Here is an 18844-nt window from a genome sequence, read left to right as displayed (position 1 = left end):
AATAATAAGAACGAATGAAGCCCGAAGGGAAGCGTTCTACACAGAGGCTGAAAAGTTAACAAATACAATTAGCCTAGATTTAAATAAAAAATAATTGAGACAAAATAAACGGAAGCAATTCAACCAGCAACGGGAAGGAAGCTACCGTAATACGTAGTAGTAATAAAAGGGTGAACGAACTCAAGGAGAGAGAGAGAGACCGTAGTTAAACACAACTCCCAAGTTCCCCAAGCTGATACACCAAGTTCTCCGTAGGGAAGGAGGAACAGCGGAGAAACATATTAGTAAGTACAGTAAAGCCCAGCGATGACGATTCCCCACGGCGCCCGCCGAAGGGAGACCGAAGGACCAAGGGAGAGATCGCGACCCATGAAAAGTCACCGTAGTGGCCTGAGACCACACGGAGAAGTTGTCATACAATGAGTGGACTTCCTACACACACACACACACACACAGCACAAACACTGAAAAGGAAACTTACTGTATTTCTATACTCAAATATATACATAAACATGTTATTTTCATTAGTAAAATAAATTTTTGAATATACTTACCCGATAATCATGTAGCTGTCAACTCCGTTGCCCGACAGAATTCTACGGAAGGGATACGCCAGCGATCGCTATACAAGAGGGGGGTGTACTCACAAGCGCCACCTGTGGCCAGGTACTGCAGTACTTCTTGTTGACACCACCTCAATTTTTCCTCGGTCCACTGGTTCTATGGGGAGGAAGGGTGGGTCAATTAAATCATGATTATCGGGTAAGTATATTCAAAAATTTATTTTACTAATGAAAATAACATTTTTCAATATTAATCTTACCCGATAATCATGTAGCTGATTCACACCAGGGAGGTGGGTGAAAACCAGTGTACATGTATATCAAGAAGCTAAGTATCCCGTATTTCATATTATCAGTTATTCAAAATAACAATGAAATTATAAGTACCTGGTAAGGAAGTCGACTTGAGCCATTACTCTGCCTTAACCCTGGATAGGTACGGTCCTCGGACACCCCTTTAAGGGTATACTCGGACGCGAACGACCCCGACGCCAAAAAAAATTCTTGAAAAATCAGTTTTTGCAGTAACCTCCTTTTTTCTTTTGCCAAAAAAAACTTCAATGAATGCTTAAAACAACTGTAAAGATAAATACTACTCATCTGCAGAAAAACTATTTATTATAAATATTTTAAAAAATTAAGTAGAAAAAAAAAAAGACCTGACATAAAAATTCATAAAAAAAAAGTTTATACATATATACACAAATCCTTTTAGGAATTGATTCTTGAATGTTTAGGACACATCTTGATGTATTTTGGATGAAGTCAGACCCATGGAGGTGAAGATCTGAAATGAGAAAAAAAGGGTAACTTTTTTTGGCCAAAAAAAATTGTCCAAATTTCATGAATTTTTTTGGGTACCCAAATGAAATAGGAAGTGGCTAATTTTTTAGGGAATAAACATATGTTATCCTAAAATAGAAATATGTAAAAAAATCTTCATTATTTTGTAAATTACATTTATATCAGGGGCCATATCTAAAGGTAATTTTTTGAGTACTTGGAAATTTCGTAAAAAAATACATATATTTAATATATAATATGATATTTATGCAGGTAAAAATATACCAAAATATCACAAATTCTATAGGGAACAAGAATATATATAGATAGGGCAGCTTACGCTTCGGATATGTCCACAAAATGGCCGCCAACCACACTGACTCAGACTCCCTAATCTGCCACTTGAAATGTAGGAAGGGTATGTCAATTTCAAGGTGTTATTTACTAATCTAATTATTATTGGATATGCATAAAAATTGTATGGTGGGTTGCTGGATAATTGTCGATTATTTTACGACTATAAAATTAAAATTCTGACCCAAAAAAGTTTTTTTGAAGGGAAATAAAATCGAAAAAAAAAATGTAAAACAATATTTTAGCTAAAAAAATTTGATGATATTCAATCAAAAAAAAAGTAAACAAAATTTTCCGACAAATAAACATCTAGAGGAATCATTACTCTGTGATAGTTCCTTAGTACGTAGTAATTTTGAAAGAATTGGGAAAAAACGAAAAAATGGCAATCACCGGAAAATCGAACACATACCTATATATACGCCATATCTGGCTAAAAAAAAGATAGGCATGGGTAGCCAGATCATCTAGAAACACTTTCCAACACTATAAAAATATAAGTTTTGCGACACTACTTGCCAATTCCTTACGGTAACATGACTAAGCAAAAAAAAAATGCAAAACAAATAAAAAGGGGCACTCGTGGAAAAATGGCCATTCTAATATACGGCATTTCAGAAAAAAAAAAATTTCAGCCACGTGCTAGGCAAACCATCAAGGCATATTTCCGACAAATAAACATATAAATGAAATATTACTCTGTGATAGTTCCTTAGTACGTAGTAATTTTGAAAGAAATGGGAAAAAAACGAAAAAATGGCAATCACAGGAAAATCGAACACATACTTATATATACGCCATATCTGGCTAAAAAAAAAATAGGCATGGGTAGCCAGATCATCTAGAAACACTTTCCAACACTATAAAAATATAAGTTTTGCGACACTACTTGCCAATTCCTTACGGTAACATGACTAAGCAAAAAAATGCAAAACAAATAAAAAGGGGCACTCGCGGAAAAATGCCCAACATTCTAATATACGGCATCTCAGAAAAAAAAAATTTCAGCCACGTGCTAGGCAAACCATCAAGGCATATTTTCCGACAAATAAACATATAAATGAAATATTACTCTGTGATAGTTCCTTAGTACGTAGTAATTTTGAAAGAAATGGGAAAAAACGAAAAAATGGCAATCACAGGAAAATCGAACACATACTTATATATACGCCATATCTGGCTAAAAAAAAAATAGGCATGGGTAGCCAGATCATCTAGAAACACTTTCCAACACTATAAAAATATAAGTTTTGCGACACTACTTGCCAATTCCTTACGGTAACATGACTAAGCAAAAAAATGCAAAACAAATAAAAAGGGGCACTCGCGGAAAAATGCCCAACATTCTAATATACGGCATCTCAGATAAAAAAAAAAGACATGCACGTGTTAGCCCAACCATCAAGGCACACTTTCTAACACATAAACATGAAAAAAAAATCAATAATATACGGCAATTCCTTACTACGTAGTAAATTTTTACAAATATTGAAAAAAAAACAGAAATTGGCAACCGCAGTTAAATACCCAATATACCAATAACTACGTCGTATCTGACAAAAACAAAATCACGCATGGGTAGCCAGATCATCTAGACACATTTTCCAACATTAAAAAAGCAAAAGTTTTACGACACTATTTCGCAATATCTTACGGAAAAATGACTTGGCAAAAAAATAAAAAAAAATAAAAAAGGGACACTCGCGGTAAAATGCCCGACATTCTAATATACGACATCTCAGATAAAAAAAAAGACATGCACGTGTTAGCCCAACCATCAAGGCACACTTTCTAACACATAAACATGAAAAAAAAAATGAATAATATACGGCAATTCCTTACTACGTAGTAATTTTTACAAATATTGAAAAAAAACAGAAATTGGTAACCGCAGTTAAATACCCAATATACCAATAACTACGTCGTATCTGACAAAAACAAAGTCATGCATGAGTAGCCAGATCATCTAGACACACTTTCCAACACTAAACAAGCAAAAGTTTTACGACACTATTTGGCAATATCTTACGGAAAAATGACTTGGCAAAAAAATGAAAAAAAATGAAAAAGGGGCACTCACGGTAAAATGGTCCTCGTGGTGATGAACGACATTTTAACTAAAAAAAAAACATGCACATGGTAGCCAAATAATCCACCAAGACTTTCCACAACTGATAACCTATACAAGTTGCACCATTCTACGACAATTTCATAATACGTAATAACTTTGATAATTATGCAAACTACCTCAGAAGGGTAAACTCGGACGCGAACGACCCCGACGCGTCTCAGAAATCGGGGAAGGAGTACAGCTACAGCAATGCACATCTGGACACTACTAGAGCGTGTAGGGGAGACACCTCCTGCAGGTCGATCACCCACAAATTCAGTCACAGGGGTGAGTCACGTGAGAAAAACCTGTTTTTTTTTGACGCTCGGGGTCGCAAACGACCCACCGTACCTATCCAGGGTTAAATAAGTTCGTCTTCCTTACTGAGCGCAGCGTTCCTCTTAGGAGGCTGAACAACTCTAAGGTGCTGAAGTATCAAGGGCTGCAACCCATACTAAAGGACCTCATCACAACCTTTAACCTCGGCGCTTCTCAAGAAAGAATTGACCACCCGCCAAATCAACAAGGATGTGGAAGGCTTCTTAGCCGACCGTACAACCCATAAAAAGTATTCAAGAGAAAGGTTAAAAGGTTATGGGATTATGGGAATGTAGTGGCTGAGCCCCCGCCTACTACTGCATTCGTTGCTACGAATGGTCCCAGGGTGTAGCAGTACTCGTAAAGAGACTGGACATCTTTGAGATAGAATGATGCGAACACTGACTTGCTTCTCCAATAGGTTGCATCCATAACACTCTGCAGAGAACGGTTCTGTTTGAAGGCCACTGAAGTAGCCACAGCTCTCACTTCATGTGTCCTTACCTTCAGCAAAGCAAGGTCTTCTTCCTTCAGATGAGAATGTGCTTCCCTAATCAGAAGCCTGAATAGTAAGAAACTGAGTTCTTAGACCATGGAAAAGAAGGCTTCTTGATAGCACACCATAAGGCTTCTGATTGTCCTCGTAAAGGTTAAGACCTTTTTAGATAGTACCTAAGAGCTCTAACTGGGCAAAGTACTCTCTCCAGTTCATTCCCCACCAAGTTGGACAGGCTTGGGATCTCGAACGACTTAGGCCAAGGACGTGAAGGAAGCTCGTTTAGCAAAAACCGAGCTGCAAGGAACATGTAGCCGTTTCAGATGTGAAAACTATGATCCTGCTGAAGGCGTGGATCTCACTTACTCTTTTAGCTGTTGTCAAGCACACGAGGAAAAGAGTTTTTAATGTGAGGTCCTAAAAAGAGGCTGATTGGAGAGGTTCAAATCTTGATGACATAAGGAACCTTAGGACCACGTCTAGATTCCAGCCTGGAGTGGACAACCGACGTTCCTTTGAGGTCTCAAAAGACCTAGGGAGGTCCTGTAGATCTTTGTTGGTGGAAAGATCCAAGCCTATGTGGCGGAAAACCGCTGCCAACATACTTCTGTAACCCTTGATCGTAGGAGCTGAAAGGGATCTTACTTTCCTTAGATGTAACAGGAAGTCAGCAATCTGGGTTACAGTGGTACTGGTTGAGGAAACTGCATTGGTCTTGTACCAGCTTCGGAAGACTTCCCCTTGAGACTGATAGACTCTGAGAGTGGATGTTCTCCTTGCTCTGGCAATCGCTCTGGCTGCCTCCTTCGAAAAGCCCCTAGCTCTTGAGAGTCTTTCGAAAGTCTGAAGGCAGTCAGACGAAGAGCGTGGAGGTTTGGGTGTACCTTCTTTACGTGAGGTTGACGTAGAAGGTTCACTCCTAGAGGAAGAGTCCTGGGAATGTCGACCAGCCATTGCAGTACCTCTATGAACCATTCTCTCGCGGGCCAGAGCGGAGCCAACCAACGTCAGCCGTGTCCCTTTGCGAGAGGAGAACTTCTGAAGTACCCTGTTGACAATCTTGAACGGCGGGAATGCATACAGGTCGAGATGGGACCAATCCAGCAGAAAAGCATCCACGTGAACTGCTGCTGGGTCTGGAATCGGAGAACAATACAACAGGAGTCTCTAGGTTATCGAGGTAGCGAACAGATCTATGGTTGGCTGACCCCACAGGGCCCAAAGTCTGCTGCAAACATTCTTGTGAAGGGTCCACTCTGTGGGGATGACCTGACCCTTCCGGCTGAGGCGATCTGCCATGACATTCATACCGCCCTGAATGAACCTCGTTACCAGCGTGAGCTTTCGATCTTTTGACCAGATGAGGAGGTCCCTTGCGATCTAGAACAACTTCCACGAAAGAGTCCCTCCCTGCTTGGAGATGTAAGCCAGGGCTGTGGTGTTGTCAGAGTCCACCTCCACCACCTTGTTAAGCTGGAGGGACTTGAAGTTTATCAAGGCCAGAAGAACCGCCAACAACTCCTTGCAATTGATGTGAAGTGTCCTTTGCTCCTGATTCCATGTTCCCGAGCATTCCTGTCCGTCCAAAGTCGCACCCCAGCCCGTGTCTGATGCGTCCGAGAGGAGACGGCGGTCGGGTTTCTGAACAGCCAAAGGTAGACTTCCTTGAGAAGAAAGCTGTTCTTACACCACGCGAGAGTAGACCTCCTCTCTTCGGAAACAGGAACTGAGACCGTCTCTAGCGTCATGTCCTTTATCCAGTGAGCAGCTAGATGATACTGAAGGGGGCGGAGGTGGAGTCTCCCTAACACGATGAACAGGGCCAGCGATGAAAGTGTCCCTGTTAGACTCATCCACTACCTGACTGAGCATCGGTTCCTTCTCAGCATGCTCTGGATGCATTCTAGGGCTTGGAAGATCCTTGGGGCCGACGGAAAAGCCCGAAAAGCTCGACTCTGAAGATCCATACCCAGGTAGACAATGGTCTGGGATGGGACGAGCTGGGACTCCTCAAAATTGACCAGGAGGCCCAGTTCCTTGGTCAGATCCATAGTCCATCTGAGAATCTCCAGACAGCGACGACTTGTGGGAGCTCTTAAAAGCCAGTAGTCTGACGGAGCCGGACACAAGATCATGGTACTGCTGCACAGTCTGTGAACTGTCAACCATGGGGAAGCGAGGAAGTACAGTGACAACCCGAAGCTGTCTAGACTGTCTGGGTCGTACAGACAACTCCTTATCGGGTTGCTGAGGTTGCCGCACTGCGTCACAACAAGTCACTTCTGCTGGTTGTTGAACGTCTTCCCAGTGACACACTGACTCCGTAAACAAAAAATCCTCTAACAAGGACTAAGCTTGGACTGCATGTCTTGCAACACAGCTCAAGGTCTATGGGAGCAGGTGTGGTAACAGACGGGGTTAGCGACTGAAGTGGAACCATTACCTTCCCTGGAAGCATGTTATGCTTAAATAAAAGTCCATAGGAGGCTACGCAGCTAAAGGCTCCTCTCCAAATGACAGAGTCCTCAAGGGAATATCAGAAGGAGGGAGAAAAGCACTTTCTCATCTACAGGGACCATATCCGAGAAAAGCTAAGTTCTCTCAGTGAGGGTTTCACTGGTGCAAAAGCAGCAGACTAGAAGGCAACGTTATGAAACTGCTTGACAGTCTAGTGAGTTGGCAACAACCAAAGATGTGTGACTGAGAAGCATGCGGTAAGGTATGCAGAGCATGCTGTATGCAGAGCATGCTGTATGCAGAGCATGCTGTATGTAGAGCATGCTGTAAGGTAAGCAGAGCATGTTGCATGGCGGGTAACATTTCTCAGAAATTCCATGACCAGTGCTAGATTGAGTAATATCGCATTACTGTCCATTGAAAGTGCACGTGCCGAGGGAATTGATTTAGACTGTTTTGTTGATGAATTTGATAGCCGGCATGATAATCGTAGAATTAAGCTGCACTAAATATACGAACTATAATCTACTTCACCTCAGGAAAGGGAAACTCGCCCTGTTGGCAACACTGCATTACTTCATGCATGCTTGCATGGGGTTTTAATATCAACATAATATTTACATTATATTCATAACTCATGATTCATTTTTGTTTTGAAGATATTTTTGCCATATTTTGCGATTTTGTTAAAAAATATATTGCAAGGAATACATATATATTTTTTTTTTTTTTTTTTTTTAAGTAATACGAATAACCTCCATTATCATAATGTTTATGTAGGCATACATGTATATGTTTTACAAATGCAAGTTATGAAAGTAATGAGGTGTTATTATTGTCATTTGTTATTTCAAAGTTGAATGGGAAGAGGCTCAAGCTGAGGAGAAAGTGGCAGATGCATGCGTTGAGGTGGCTGACTCATAGCATGAGGTTCCTGCCTCAAGAGTTGCGCTTGCCTTAAGGGTTGAGGTGGATGCTCAGTAGCAGGTTCCTGTCTCACGAGTTGCGGTTCTTGAGGTGCTAGCCTCAAGAGTTGAGGCTCTCGCCTTGAGGAAAGTTGAGGTAGCAGCTGCGAGAGCTGAGGTGGCTGCCTCAAGGATGGTAGAGGTTGTCGTACCTCAAGAGGTTGTTGCCTCGAAGATGGTCTAACTGCAAGAAACTCTTGCCTCAAAGGAAGAGGAGGATGTAAGGCATAAGACTCCTGTTCCCATTGTTGAGGTTGCCTTAAGGAAGGTGGAGGTTGCTGCACAACGCTGGTAACTGGCAACTCCCAACGCGGCAGCTCACGCATGGAGGTAGCCTGAGGAACCTCAACCTCATACGTCTGGCAGATTGTACTGCGCAGAGGAGGAGGAGCGTTCGCAAGAGGAGGTGTATTAACCACCTCTGCCTGAAACTCCTGCATCAACACCGCAAGCTGAGACTGCATTGACTGCAGCAAAGACCACTAGAGTTTAAGAAAGACAACAACAAACGGAGCTACTGTCCGTTGAGACTGAGGGTCTAAAACAGCTGGTGCGGCAACAGACGGAGCTACTGCCTGTTGCGATACCACCTTGCCTCTCTGGGAGGTGTGCAGTTGTCGTACTGCAGCAAGTCCGAACTGACCCAGTGCTAATGGCTACACCTAGGAGTTGGACTTGTGCGGAAGGGACCGACTTGCACTTAAAAGCTGCAAGATTGGTCCATGGTTTCTGCGAGAAACCTCTACCGCAGACGAGGAAAGAAAGGGCTCTCTCGTCCTTTGTGTGGGTGGGGTGATCACGTCGGCAACGTGTGTAGATACACCCGAAACCACGGAGGGAAAAACGTCTGTTCGTCGATCAAGGCCTGCTGAACCCATAAGTCCTTCGACATTACTTCTCCCCTGGGCTTGGGAGCTTGTAAGAGGTCCCAGACTAGGCGAACAACTGGCACGAACAGACGAACCCTCGAACGCAACACTGTAACACTTTGCGCTTATCACTTATCACTTTTGATTTTCTGTTTGCACTTATTTCACTGAACTCGAAACTTTAAGTGGTTTGTACCTGAAACACGCAATTCTATCCTTCCTTAAAAGTTAATAATTGCGAAAACAGAATTACAATGTAACAGAAAAATCTAATGAAAGATAAATAATTCAGTGGCTGGAAAGAGACTAAACACTAGATCAAATAAACTACGTTTAAAATCTCTCACCGCATAAAGCTTGAGAACAAGAATAAAACTCTAGAAACGTTTACCTTCTTCCCCTAAAGAGACTAGGGAGAAGAGCAAAAACGATAACAACGTTACTCGCTTGAACGAAACGTTTATCCTCCTCTCTCTCCCTCCGTCTCTATCTCTCTCTCTCTCTCTCTCTTGACTTAGAACCTGAGAGAAGAGCCCAATCATATATACGTTAAAACATATTATTGTTAAAGGAAAAAAACTGAAAGATTTCCCAAATAAAAAGTTCCTTTATTAGAATTAAAACCATTAAGCTAAGAAAGAATGAACAAAACGCTAGAAACGGTTTACTCTTACTGCAACGTGACACCGTGAAAATTCTCTCTCTATCGTAACGATAGAGCGCAAGTTGAACGTTCTGAACGTCAACAACTGCAGAGACAAAACAAAACGTTAGTTCCACTTTGAAAACAGTACGAGACTATCAAAGAAATTCTTTCAAAAACATTAAAATAGCATAATATGTTAACAGGTAAAACCGAAATGACGGGCTCAATGTTAATTAACTTCGGTACAAGAAAAGACCGCCTACTATTAGGAAAGGTCGAATATAAACAAATATAAAAATTAATTTTAATAAGTTTATAAAAAAGGAAGTTAATCGAAGAGGCCTATAAAAGGCGGAGAGATATAAAATAAATCTATAACTTTTGTTAAGCAAAATTAAGAAAGAGAGTCTATACTCTCTTAGACATCAACACTTCCGTCTAAGGGAAGGGTCGGCCATTTAAAGGTGAAAGAGAGTTCATACTCTCTTCGTCACCATAATTAATCAAATTAATTCCAAAAGCTAGCTAAGCTAATAATAAAACTTCCTGAATAGCGAAAGCTAAAATCTAGAGCAAATACATCACCAAATCGTGAGCAAAAACTCCAGAATCAACAGCGTATCCATGTAGGTCTAGCCGGAGGCACGACAGAGGAAAAATTGAGGTGGTGTCAACAAGAAGTACTGCAGTACCTGGCCACAGGTGGCGCTTGTGAGTACACCCCCCTCTTGTATAGCGATCGCTGGCGTATCCCTTCCGTAGAATTCTGTCGGGCAACGGAGTTGACAGCTACATGATTATCGGGTAAGATTAATATTGAAAAATAAGAATGTTTACATATACAGTGAACCCTCGTTTATCGCGGTAGATAGGTTCCAGACCCGGCCGCGATAGGTGAAAATCCGCGAAGTAGTGACACCATATTTACCTATTTATTCAACATGTATATTCACTTTTAAAACCTTCCCTTGTACGTAGTACTGTTAACAAACTACCCTTTAATGTACAGAACACTTAATGCATGTACTACATTACCCTAAACTAAAACAGGCACAAATATTAAAGGCGATTTTATATCATGCGTTTCCTAAACACGCTAAAAAGCACGATAAAAAATGGCAACCAATGTTTTGTTTACGTTTATCTCTGATCATAATGAAGAAACAAACTGGAGGTAGAGCTTTGCTTATTACCCAGACATATTTCCCATACTTTTCCCTTAGAACTACATCACATCTTCCTACTTTAGATATATATATATATATATATATATATATATATATATATATATATATATATATATATATATATATATATACAGTAGGGTCCCGAATTATGCGAGAATTTGGTCGATTAATGACCTCGTGTAAATGGAAAATCGCGAATTTCGAAACACAACTAACAGAAATAATTCCATTGTGGCCATGGCAACCAGCAATTTGCCTATTCAAATGTGTTTACTACCCATTTCCAATACTTTCTTTGTACTATACTATATTTCTTTATAATATCAAATTGTGTTTGTAAATAAATAAAACATTTAATATACTTTAAAGTTCTAATAACTTGAAAAATGGTTAAAATTACAACCAGGATAGGTGTAAACACCATATATTTCCCGTTATAACACAACCCAAAATACAGACAAATTTTAATGTTTGTCATATCTATTGTATAATACAACTGGTGAATAGCAAAACTATCACTCTATAGACTAGCTTGTTGTATGATTGAAAATCCAGAATTATCAAAATAAAGGCGATTTTATATCATGCGTTTCCTAAACGCTAAAAAGCACAATAGAAAACGACAACCAATGTTTTGTTTACGTTTATCTCTGATCACAACGAAGAAACAGACGCATTTATACATCTGTGTTTTTGAATTGACAGCAATTTTACCAAGTATAGATTATATGTTGAATTTGTTATTACCAATGTTCTAATTATTTTTTATTAGAACTTTCAAATAAATGAAATGAATGCCATTTATGAAATGTTTTTCTTTATGATGCCGCCTGAAACGGAAACCTTCCATTTGTTTACGCTCCATCTTCGATCATAATAAACAAACGAATGTATTAAACACACATGATCTAAGTCATAACTAATGATATTACAAACATTTAGTAAACATTATGTTATTACAAATATTTTACTTACCGTATCCATATAAATTCCTAAATTCGTAGCAAAGCTGGAAATGTTTTTTCCTTATGCGTTTAATCCACAATAGCAAACTGCCGCTAATGACAGAGTGATAACTTACGATAATTCTAAACTGTTACGAAAGATAATTGTCCTTTCCATATCCAAAATACTTTTCCTAACTTCAGTTATAAGTCAACTTGTACCCACCTCAATTATGGATCCATATGCAAAAAAAGGTAAAAGAAGAAAGTACTAGGCCTATTTTTAAAGTCACCGAACAATTAGGTTACCGCTATAACGTTCGATGTGAGAGAGAGAGAGAGAGAGAGAGAGAGAGAGAGAGATGGTTTTAAAGTACTAAACAATAAATATGATAGGTTATAACACATTGGTGTTTATGTAATATTAACTGTATAGATGGTTTGAATAAGTTAAGAAATGGTGTAAACAATTCTTTGTTATTGTATTCGCGCGGAAGCTAGACATCAGCTGATGTGATCACAGCCAAAAGTAAAACAAAAATAAGTTAGCAATACTCGATTTTTAAAACACACCCGAAATTTAACAACATAAGTACATGTTTTATTATAGTGCAATTGACATTTAAAGAGTAAAAATTTTCTGGAATAGAATGGTGTTTCCTAAAAAATAGTGGTTTGCGGACGAAATCGGTTACCGTATTTTAAGCTATGATTGAAATGGATGTATACACGGTATAATTTTTTCGTTTTGTATTTAATTGACACTTCAAGAAAACCGATTTTGGTTTCTTCATCTATTTGTAAGTACTGTATTGTATAACGAGAGAGAGAGAGAGAGAGAGAGAGAGAGAGAGAGAGAGAGAGAGAGAGAGAGAGAGAGATATTATGACGCAGAAGGTTACAGACCTAGAACAGGGGAGGATGAAGGTGGGGGGAGTGAAAAGATAGGCTGGGTGGACTCGCAGGGGAGACGGTAGGAGACGGGGGAAGGGGGGATTTGGTTGCCAGTGGCTAAAAATAGATTCTGAAAGACGGTAAAGGGAAAAACGAATCCCATCGAATAAACAGAATAAGGAAAGGGAATAAGATCCAGAGGAATAATAGATATAATGGAATGAAAATGACTAGATGGTGTTAGTTGTGATAAGAATAATTTAGATATTTGAAATAAGAGTGTCTGAGGAGGTATAGAAGGAATTCGTGATAAATATAGAGGAATATCAAAGGATACAGTTAGTTTGCATTAAAGGGTTTGTTATCGTTTATCGGCAGTGAATAGCCTAAACTTCGGTAACGAGTCGTCAATATTTTGTCATATTTTAAACAGTATACATTTGATTTGCAAACATTGGTTTTGTAGAGTAGACGGTAAAATAAAATCTAGAGAGAGAGAGAGAGAGAGAGAGAGAGAGAGAGAGAGGATTTCTGCCATCAAATCTCTCTCTCTCTCTCTCTCTCTCAAAATCCTCTCTCTCTCTCTCTCTCTCTCTCTCTCTCTCTCTCTCTCTCTCTCTCTCTCTCTCTCTCTCTCTCTCTCTCTCTAGATTTTATTTTACCGTCTACTCTACAAAACCAATGTTTGCAAATCAAATGTATACTGTTTAAAATATGACAAAATATTGACGACTCGTTACCGAAGTTTAGGCTATTCACTGCCGATAAACGAACCCAGTCTACTCGTGAAAACCTTGAACGCCCAGAGGGAAAAATAAGGCTTAATATACTGTACTAAACAAAAATAATGCTTTAATATACCATCATTAACACTACCATTACAATTATCGTAAGGTTGGAGAAAGATAAAGATTGCCGAGAACGTAACCACATTTCTGTTTACATTTTGTCAGCTGGACTCGCACAGTTAACAGTTGATTTCATTGTTGATGTGGAATTTTATCCTTAAATAGGCTATTCATTATGAAATTATGTTAATGAAATGTAATGTTGATATTGTTTTGTAACATTTATTATAAATCACCGTATTTCGGGCTACCAATATACTTAAAAAGACAATAGATTTGATACATTTTGTAGTGCTTGACTCGCGAACTTTGAACAGCCTCGCAGATACAGAAAATTTATTTTTGAAAAATAGCGATCGTGGAAAAGGGGAATCGTGTAATTCGAACACGCTTAATTCGGGACCCTACTGTATATATATATATATATATATATATATATATTTATAAGTATACACATATACATACCTACATATATACATACATACATATATACATAAATGCATGCATACATATATATATATATATATATATATATATATATATATATATATATATATATATATGTATTGCTGTATATATATGGGTTATGGAAAACGAAGTGGTGAATCCGCGATGGTCGAACCGCGAAGTAGCGAGGGTTCACTGTATATTAAGTATAAGAAAAGTAAGTACAGTAATTAGTAAGACAAAGCATTAATGGCTGCCATGCGAGGACGGGACAGAGACGTCTGTTCATTGTCCGAGCCAAAAGTAAAGTGGGGCAGTTCACCGGTGTGTGAGGGGGGAGGGGTAGCTAGCTACCACTCCCCTACCCCCTGCTAACTAGCGCGGGGGTAATACCCTCGTTAAATTTTAATGGCTCGTCCTTTCAGCTACGCCGAAAGTAAACCCTATGTAAATAGCGTGGTTTGTATTTTGGTTACGGAACAATTGTATATTTGCAGGTTACACAGAAACTGTCAGCCAGCTACAGTTATTAAGAAAACTGTAAAACCCTTCTTATTCCTTAATTTCCCTTGCACAAAAGACTGGTAAACACTGTCTAGAAGAAAAAACAAAAATATCAAAACAAGCCAGTCAGTAGCCCAGGAAGTATAGCTGTACTCTCTGACAACTGAAAACAGTGTGGTTACTTAGTGTGACTCCAACACCAGCCAGTGACAACCATCACCTTCTTGTAAATTTTAACAGTCAAGTCACATCTACGTTCAAAGCACACTCCAATTAAAGGACTCAGGTTTGTATCCGTGTAGGAACATATAAAGTATTGTACAGTACATTGTATCAGAATAGAAATGCACTGCTATACAGTATAGTACTTTAAAAACCTCCAAGATTAATTAGTACAACATTCTATGACTATAAAAACAAGTAAAACACCAGAACTAGATTTCTGTTTTGGCTAGAATAGGATAAACTTGCGAGCTAACTTTTAATATACTGTACTTAATTTACAACAAAAAGTAACCTCTGTCAGTCATATCTTACCATCATCTGAAAAATCCGGCATTGAGTAACTGACAGGCTTTCGAGTTCTGAAATGAAGAAATTAGCTTATGAGATCATGTATAAGTTTGCTTCCGATATATGCTTTCATTCTAAAAACTATAAAACTCTGGATAACTTTGGTATATGTATATGTATATTTCTCCGTTCCATTCATTGATAAGGAATTTTATGTACTGTATTTCATTGACAACTTTATTCATGCTAAAAGATTTTCAGTTAGTTTGTAGGAAATTGGGTATATCATTTAATTTCTTTGGTAGTTAGGTAGGGTAAGGTCAGGTTAGGAAGATGCAGGTTATATCTTTACTGACTCAAATTCCTATAAATGCTGCTGACTTTCATCTCTCGAAAATCTTACCAGAAACACACTGTTTACACATAATAAAATAATTTATTACAAAACTAAAGAAAACCTTTCTAGTTAGTTGGGACAGACAGGGTCAGTAATTAAAATGTTAGCACAATATTCCTGATGAAGAAAATAGGTAGTCCTCATCATATCTTATTGCACCAATTCCAATCAAAAGTAGGAGAGCATTGTCGTTTGCATTTCTGAGGTTTTGATCTGAATAATGTGGGCCCAGTGGACACCCTCGTAGGATGTGTTCCGTTGTTTGTCATGTTACCCCACAAGAGCATTCATGGTTGGTGGCTAATTTTAATGTGGCGGTTATTTCCAGTTTTGCCCACTTTTACCCTTGCTCTGTTTACGGTTACCCATTCTTCCTGGTAAGGGTTGGTCCGCTGGTCCACCCACTGTTGTGAAGCTTTTGCAGGATTTCAGTCTTCACCTTGCTTCCTGATGATTGTGGAGTGGATAAGGTCATTAATTTGTTTATTATTCTCATATTTTGCTGACATTTCTCGGAGTACTTATAGGTACTATAATTTGTACTGTTCTGATGTAAATAATTTGGGGAAACTCATATTTTTCAATTTAAGTAATTTTATAATTTCAAAAGTTATGACTGAAAAACCACATTTTAAAAGGGAAACACACACAAGAACACTACTTAACCTTAAGGCTTCACACCTAATCTCACCTAAGAAAGGAGTTACGCTCCCCAGCAAAACCCTCTCAGACTGCTGTATCTTTAGTTTACCTCGATACCAAGTCTTAACCCTGAATAACACTAAATCATTATATTTCATGTCATAAAACGAGCTCCATAATACTGTCATACAGAAAATTGATTTGACATATAAGAAAGTTCACATCTGTCCTGACCAACTACTTCGAGCCTGCATAGGGTAAGGACACAACAATATGTCAGGTTAGGTGGGAATACAATATACTAGGACATATCCTATACATTTCATTACATCTCCAGGAACATAGCAAACACAGTTAGCATAAGCATAGATTATGGGATTGGAATAAATTTTCGGTATTATAGTAGTTTATTACAGGGTAATGTAACCTAGGGAAAAAAACTATTTATTTCAGGTAGTTTGTAGCGCTACGGCCAAGCGTCCTAATTTGCTTATTATCGCTCCGACTGTTATCTTGTATAGAATAAAAACGTTTGGAAATGGTCTACGGATCTTAAATATGTTGTGTAAGGGGGGGTCCGGGGGGGCGCAGCCCCCTGGGTAAGGACACGGCTTTTAGCATAGGTTAGGTGAGTTTTTTAAGTTAGCTTCTCCCGTCGTACTCGTAGGTAAAGAAACTGTTGTGTAAGGGGGGGGGGGGGGGTAAGGATACGGCTTTTAGTATAGGTTAGGTAGGTTTTTTAAGTTAGCTTCTCCCGCCAAAATCGTTTTTAGAACGACGGCCACAGTTCAGAATATTTCCGTTTTCTACGGGATCTGGCCGTCACCCTACAAAGGCTCCTTTATTTCTATAAAAAAATGCCAGTTCTCTTAAAAAATGACACTCATTCCTGTCGGAAATGAATAGTTTCAGAAATATATATATATATATATATATATATATATATATATATATATATATATATATATATATATATATATATCTATATCCACCGATAATGGGGGACCCCCAGTGGGAACTCGGCTCTTTGGTGGGGAAAACATACTTGGGAAAACGGTATAATGGTAAAACAAGCCTTTTCTTTATACATCACCTAGAAATGATACCCTGTATACTTGTAAAACTTTACCAAATTTTCTATAAGAAACACCTGTTTATGAGTAGAAAAGCTCGTTCCGTCTGTAACAAAAATAAAAACATTAATTTCTCGTAAAATTATATGTAGTTTTTTGTAGTATGATAATACACCTAAAACATGTGTACTTAACTAGCATACATCCTGGGAAGTTTGTCTGAATTGAATTTAGGCTACATGACCAAGCACTGGGGTCCATAAGGCCAATCAGCACTACGCATAAACCGAGTTACTATTTCCACCTTATTGATAATGAAACTTCATCATCATATAGTGCCTAAACCGTAAAATAGACTAACGTAAGTCCCTCACCTTTTGCTATCCATAAAATCCATAGTATGTTTTTACCCTGCACAATAATAAACAAATTTCACAGTTGGCGCCTACACGATGGTACGGTACCGCATGTATTAGTTAGGTCTTTTCATGGAATTACAACCAAATTTGTTATATATTAGAAATGACGATTCTGTATCATATGTTAAACCTTATAAAGGAATATTGGGTAAAAGTAATTACATTGACGTGACTTATATGAGAATGGTTAATCTACGCATCACCAATGGGTAATGACGATAAAGACGTGTTTATGAAGGAAATTTAGCTCTGAAAATATACAGAAGTATTTGATGATAATCTTTTCTTGATATTCGAGTTTGGGAAATTTTGAGTATTCAGCCTATAATGAAATTATCAACTTCTGACAGAAATTGGAATCGTGGAATCGTGTGTATTATCAGCGGCCCCCCCCCCCGCCCTCCTCCAATGAAAATACAAATACTGTAAACTTCTTTTATCGCAAAAATTAGATTTTATAACAAAAAATATCAGAATAATTATATATTTAATGTTAATCCCAAAACTGAACAAAAATTTATTATTTCTAGTTTTACAAAAATTTCATTGTGACTGAGTACTGAGACCCCCAATAAAAATATATATAAACTTCTTTTATCGTAAAAAATGAGATTTTATAGCAAAATAATATTAAAATAATTATATACATAATGTTAATCCCAAAAATCGAACAAAAAAAATATTATTTTTGGTATTACAAAAAATTCACTGACAGAGTAGTCACGTGATCAAAACAAACTAGTTTATACGTCATTCAGGTGATCAGCTGTTTTTCGAAAATATTGATGGAGGATGCATAATTCATAAGGATACTGTAGGTTAGTATTTAAATAATGTTAGCTTGATTATTACTCTGCGTTGTATATTTACCAATCTATGAACTTAGGCTATTTACCTTAAAGTAGGCTAAGCCCCATGTTCTAGCCAATGGTAGCCTAGGCTATTCTGGCTACTCTTTGGTTTGACAACATACAGGTGTGGAGTATTTTATGCTGGGTTAAGTCTGTTTGGGGTGCAGATATCTATGGATACGTCCCTGATTATACACAATATATTAGGATAGTCGTTCTGGGGGTTAGAACCCTTTGATACCTGACGGTAATTCTCTTGTAATATCACTCGCAGAAATATTATACAGTAGGAAGCTGCCTGAAGGAACTTCCATCAGGACGACATGGCTTGAGCCCCCGGGAACTCCCATCAGGATGGCATGGCTTGAGCCTATAAATAGATTTTTCCTACATCAAAATCCATTCTATGTATTAATATCGGGTAGCTGTATTGCAACTGTATAGTACTGTAGTCTGGTTGATAGCATTTTCAAGTGTGCAAAGTCCTAGGCTGTTCTGTAGCGAAATGTAAGGACAGTGTCATTTATTAAGGCATACTTTTAAGCTCAAAAGTTAAGAAGATAG

At 38.4% G+C, this 18844-nt stretch overlaps 2 protein-coding genes across 2 annotated transcripts in view; one reads left to right on the top strand and one right to left on the bottom strand.

Moving 5' to 3' along the window:
- Nucleotides 1-17766, bottom strand: part of LOC137638787 (uncharacterized protein DDB_G0286299-like) — a 281890-nt gene extending 264124 nt beyond the window's left edge. The window contains exons 1-2 of the mRNA XM_068371155.1: nt 17385-17766; nt 14923-14969 (exon numbers count right to left, since the gene is read on the bottom strand). Coding sequence (XP_068227256.1) covers nt 14923-14969; nt 17385-17407 — 70 coding nt within the window. The 5' untranslated portion in view covers nt 17408-17766. The remainder of the gene's footprint in view (nt 1-14922; nt 14970-17384) is intronic.
- Nucleotides 17767-18138: 372 nt separating this feature from the next.
- The window catches only part of LOC137638786 (rab3 GTPase-activating protein non-catalytic subunit-like), a 157921-nt gene continuing 157215 nt past the window's right edge, over nt 18139-18844 (top strand). Inside the window, exon 1 of the mRNA XM_068371154.1 lies at nt 18139-18247. The gene's annotated coding sequence lies outside the window, so the exon portion shown is untranslated. The remainder of the gene's footprint in view (nt 18248-18844) is intronic.

Source organism: Palaemon carinicauda, chromosome 3 (genome assembly GCF_036898095.1).
Source record: "Palaemon carinicauda isolate YSFRI2023 chromosome 3, ASM3689809v2, whole genome shotgun sequence".
Taxonomy (NCBI): Eukaryota; Metazoa; Arthropoda; class Malacostraca; order Decapoda; family Palaemonidae; genus Palaemon; species Palaemon carinicauda.
The sequence above is the reverse complement of the archived record's forward strand: the minus strand, read 5'-3'. Positions and strand labels throughout refer to the sequence as shown.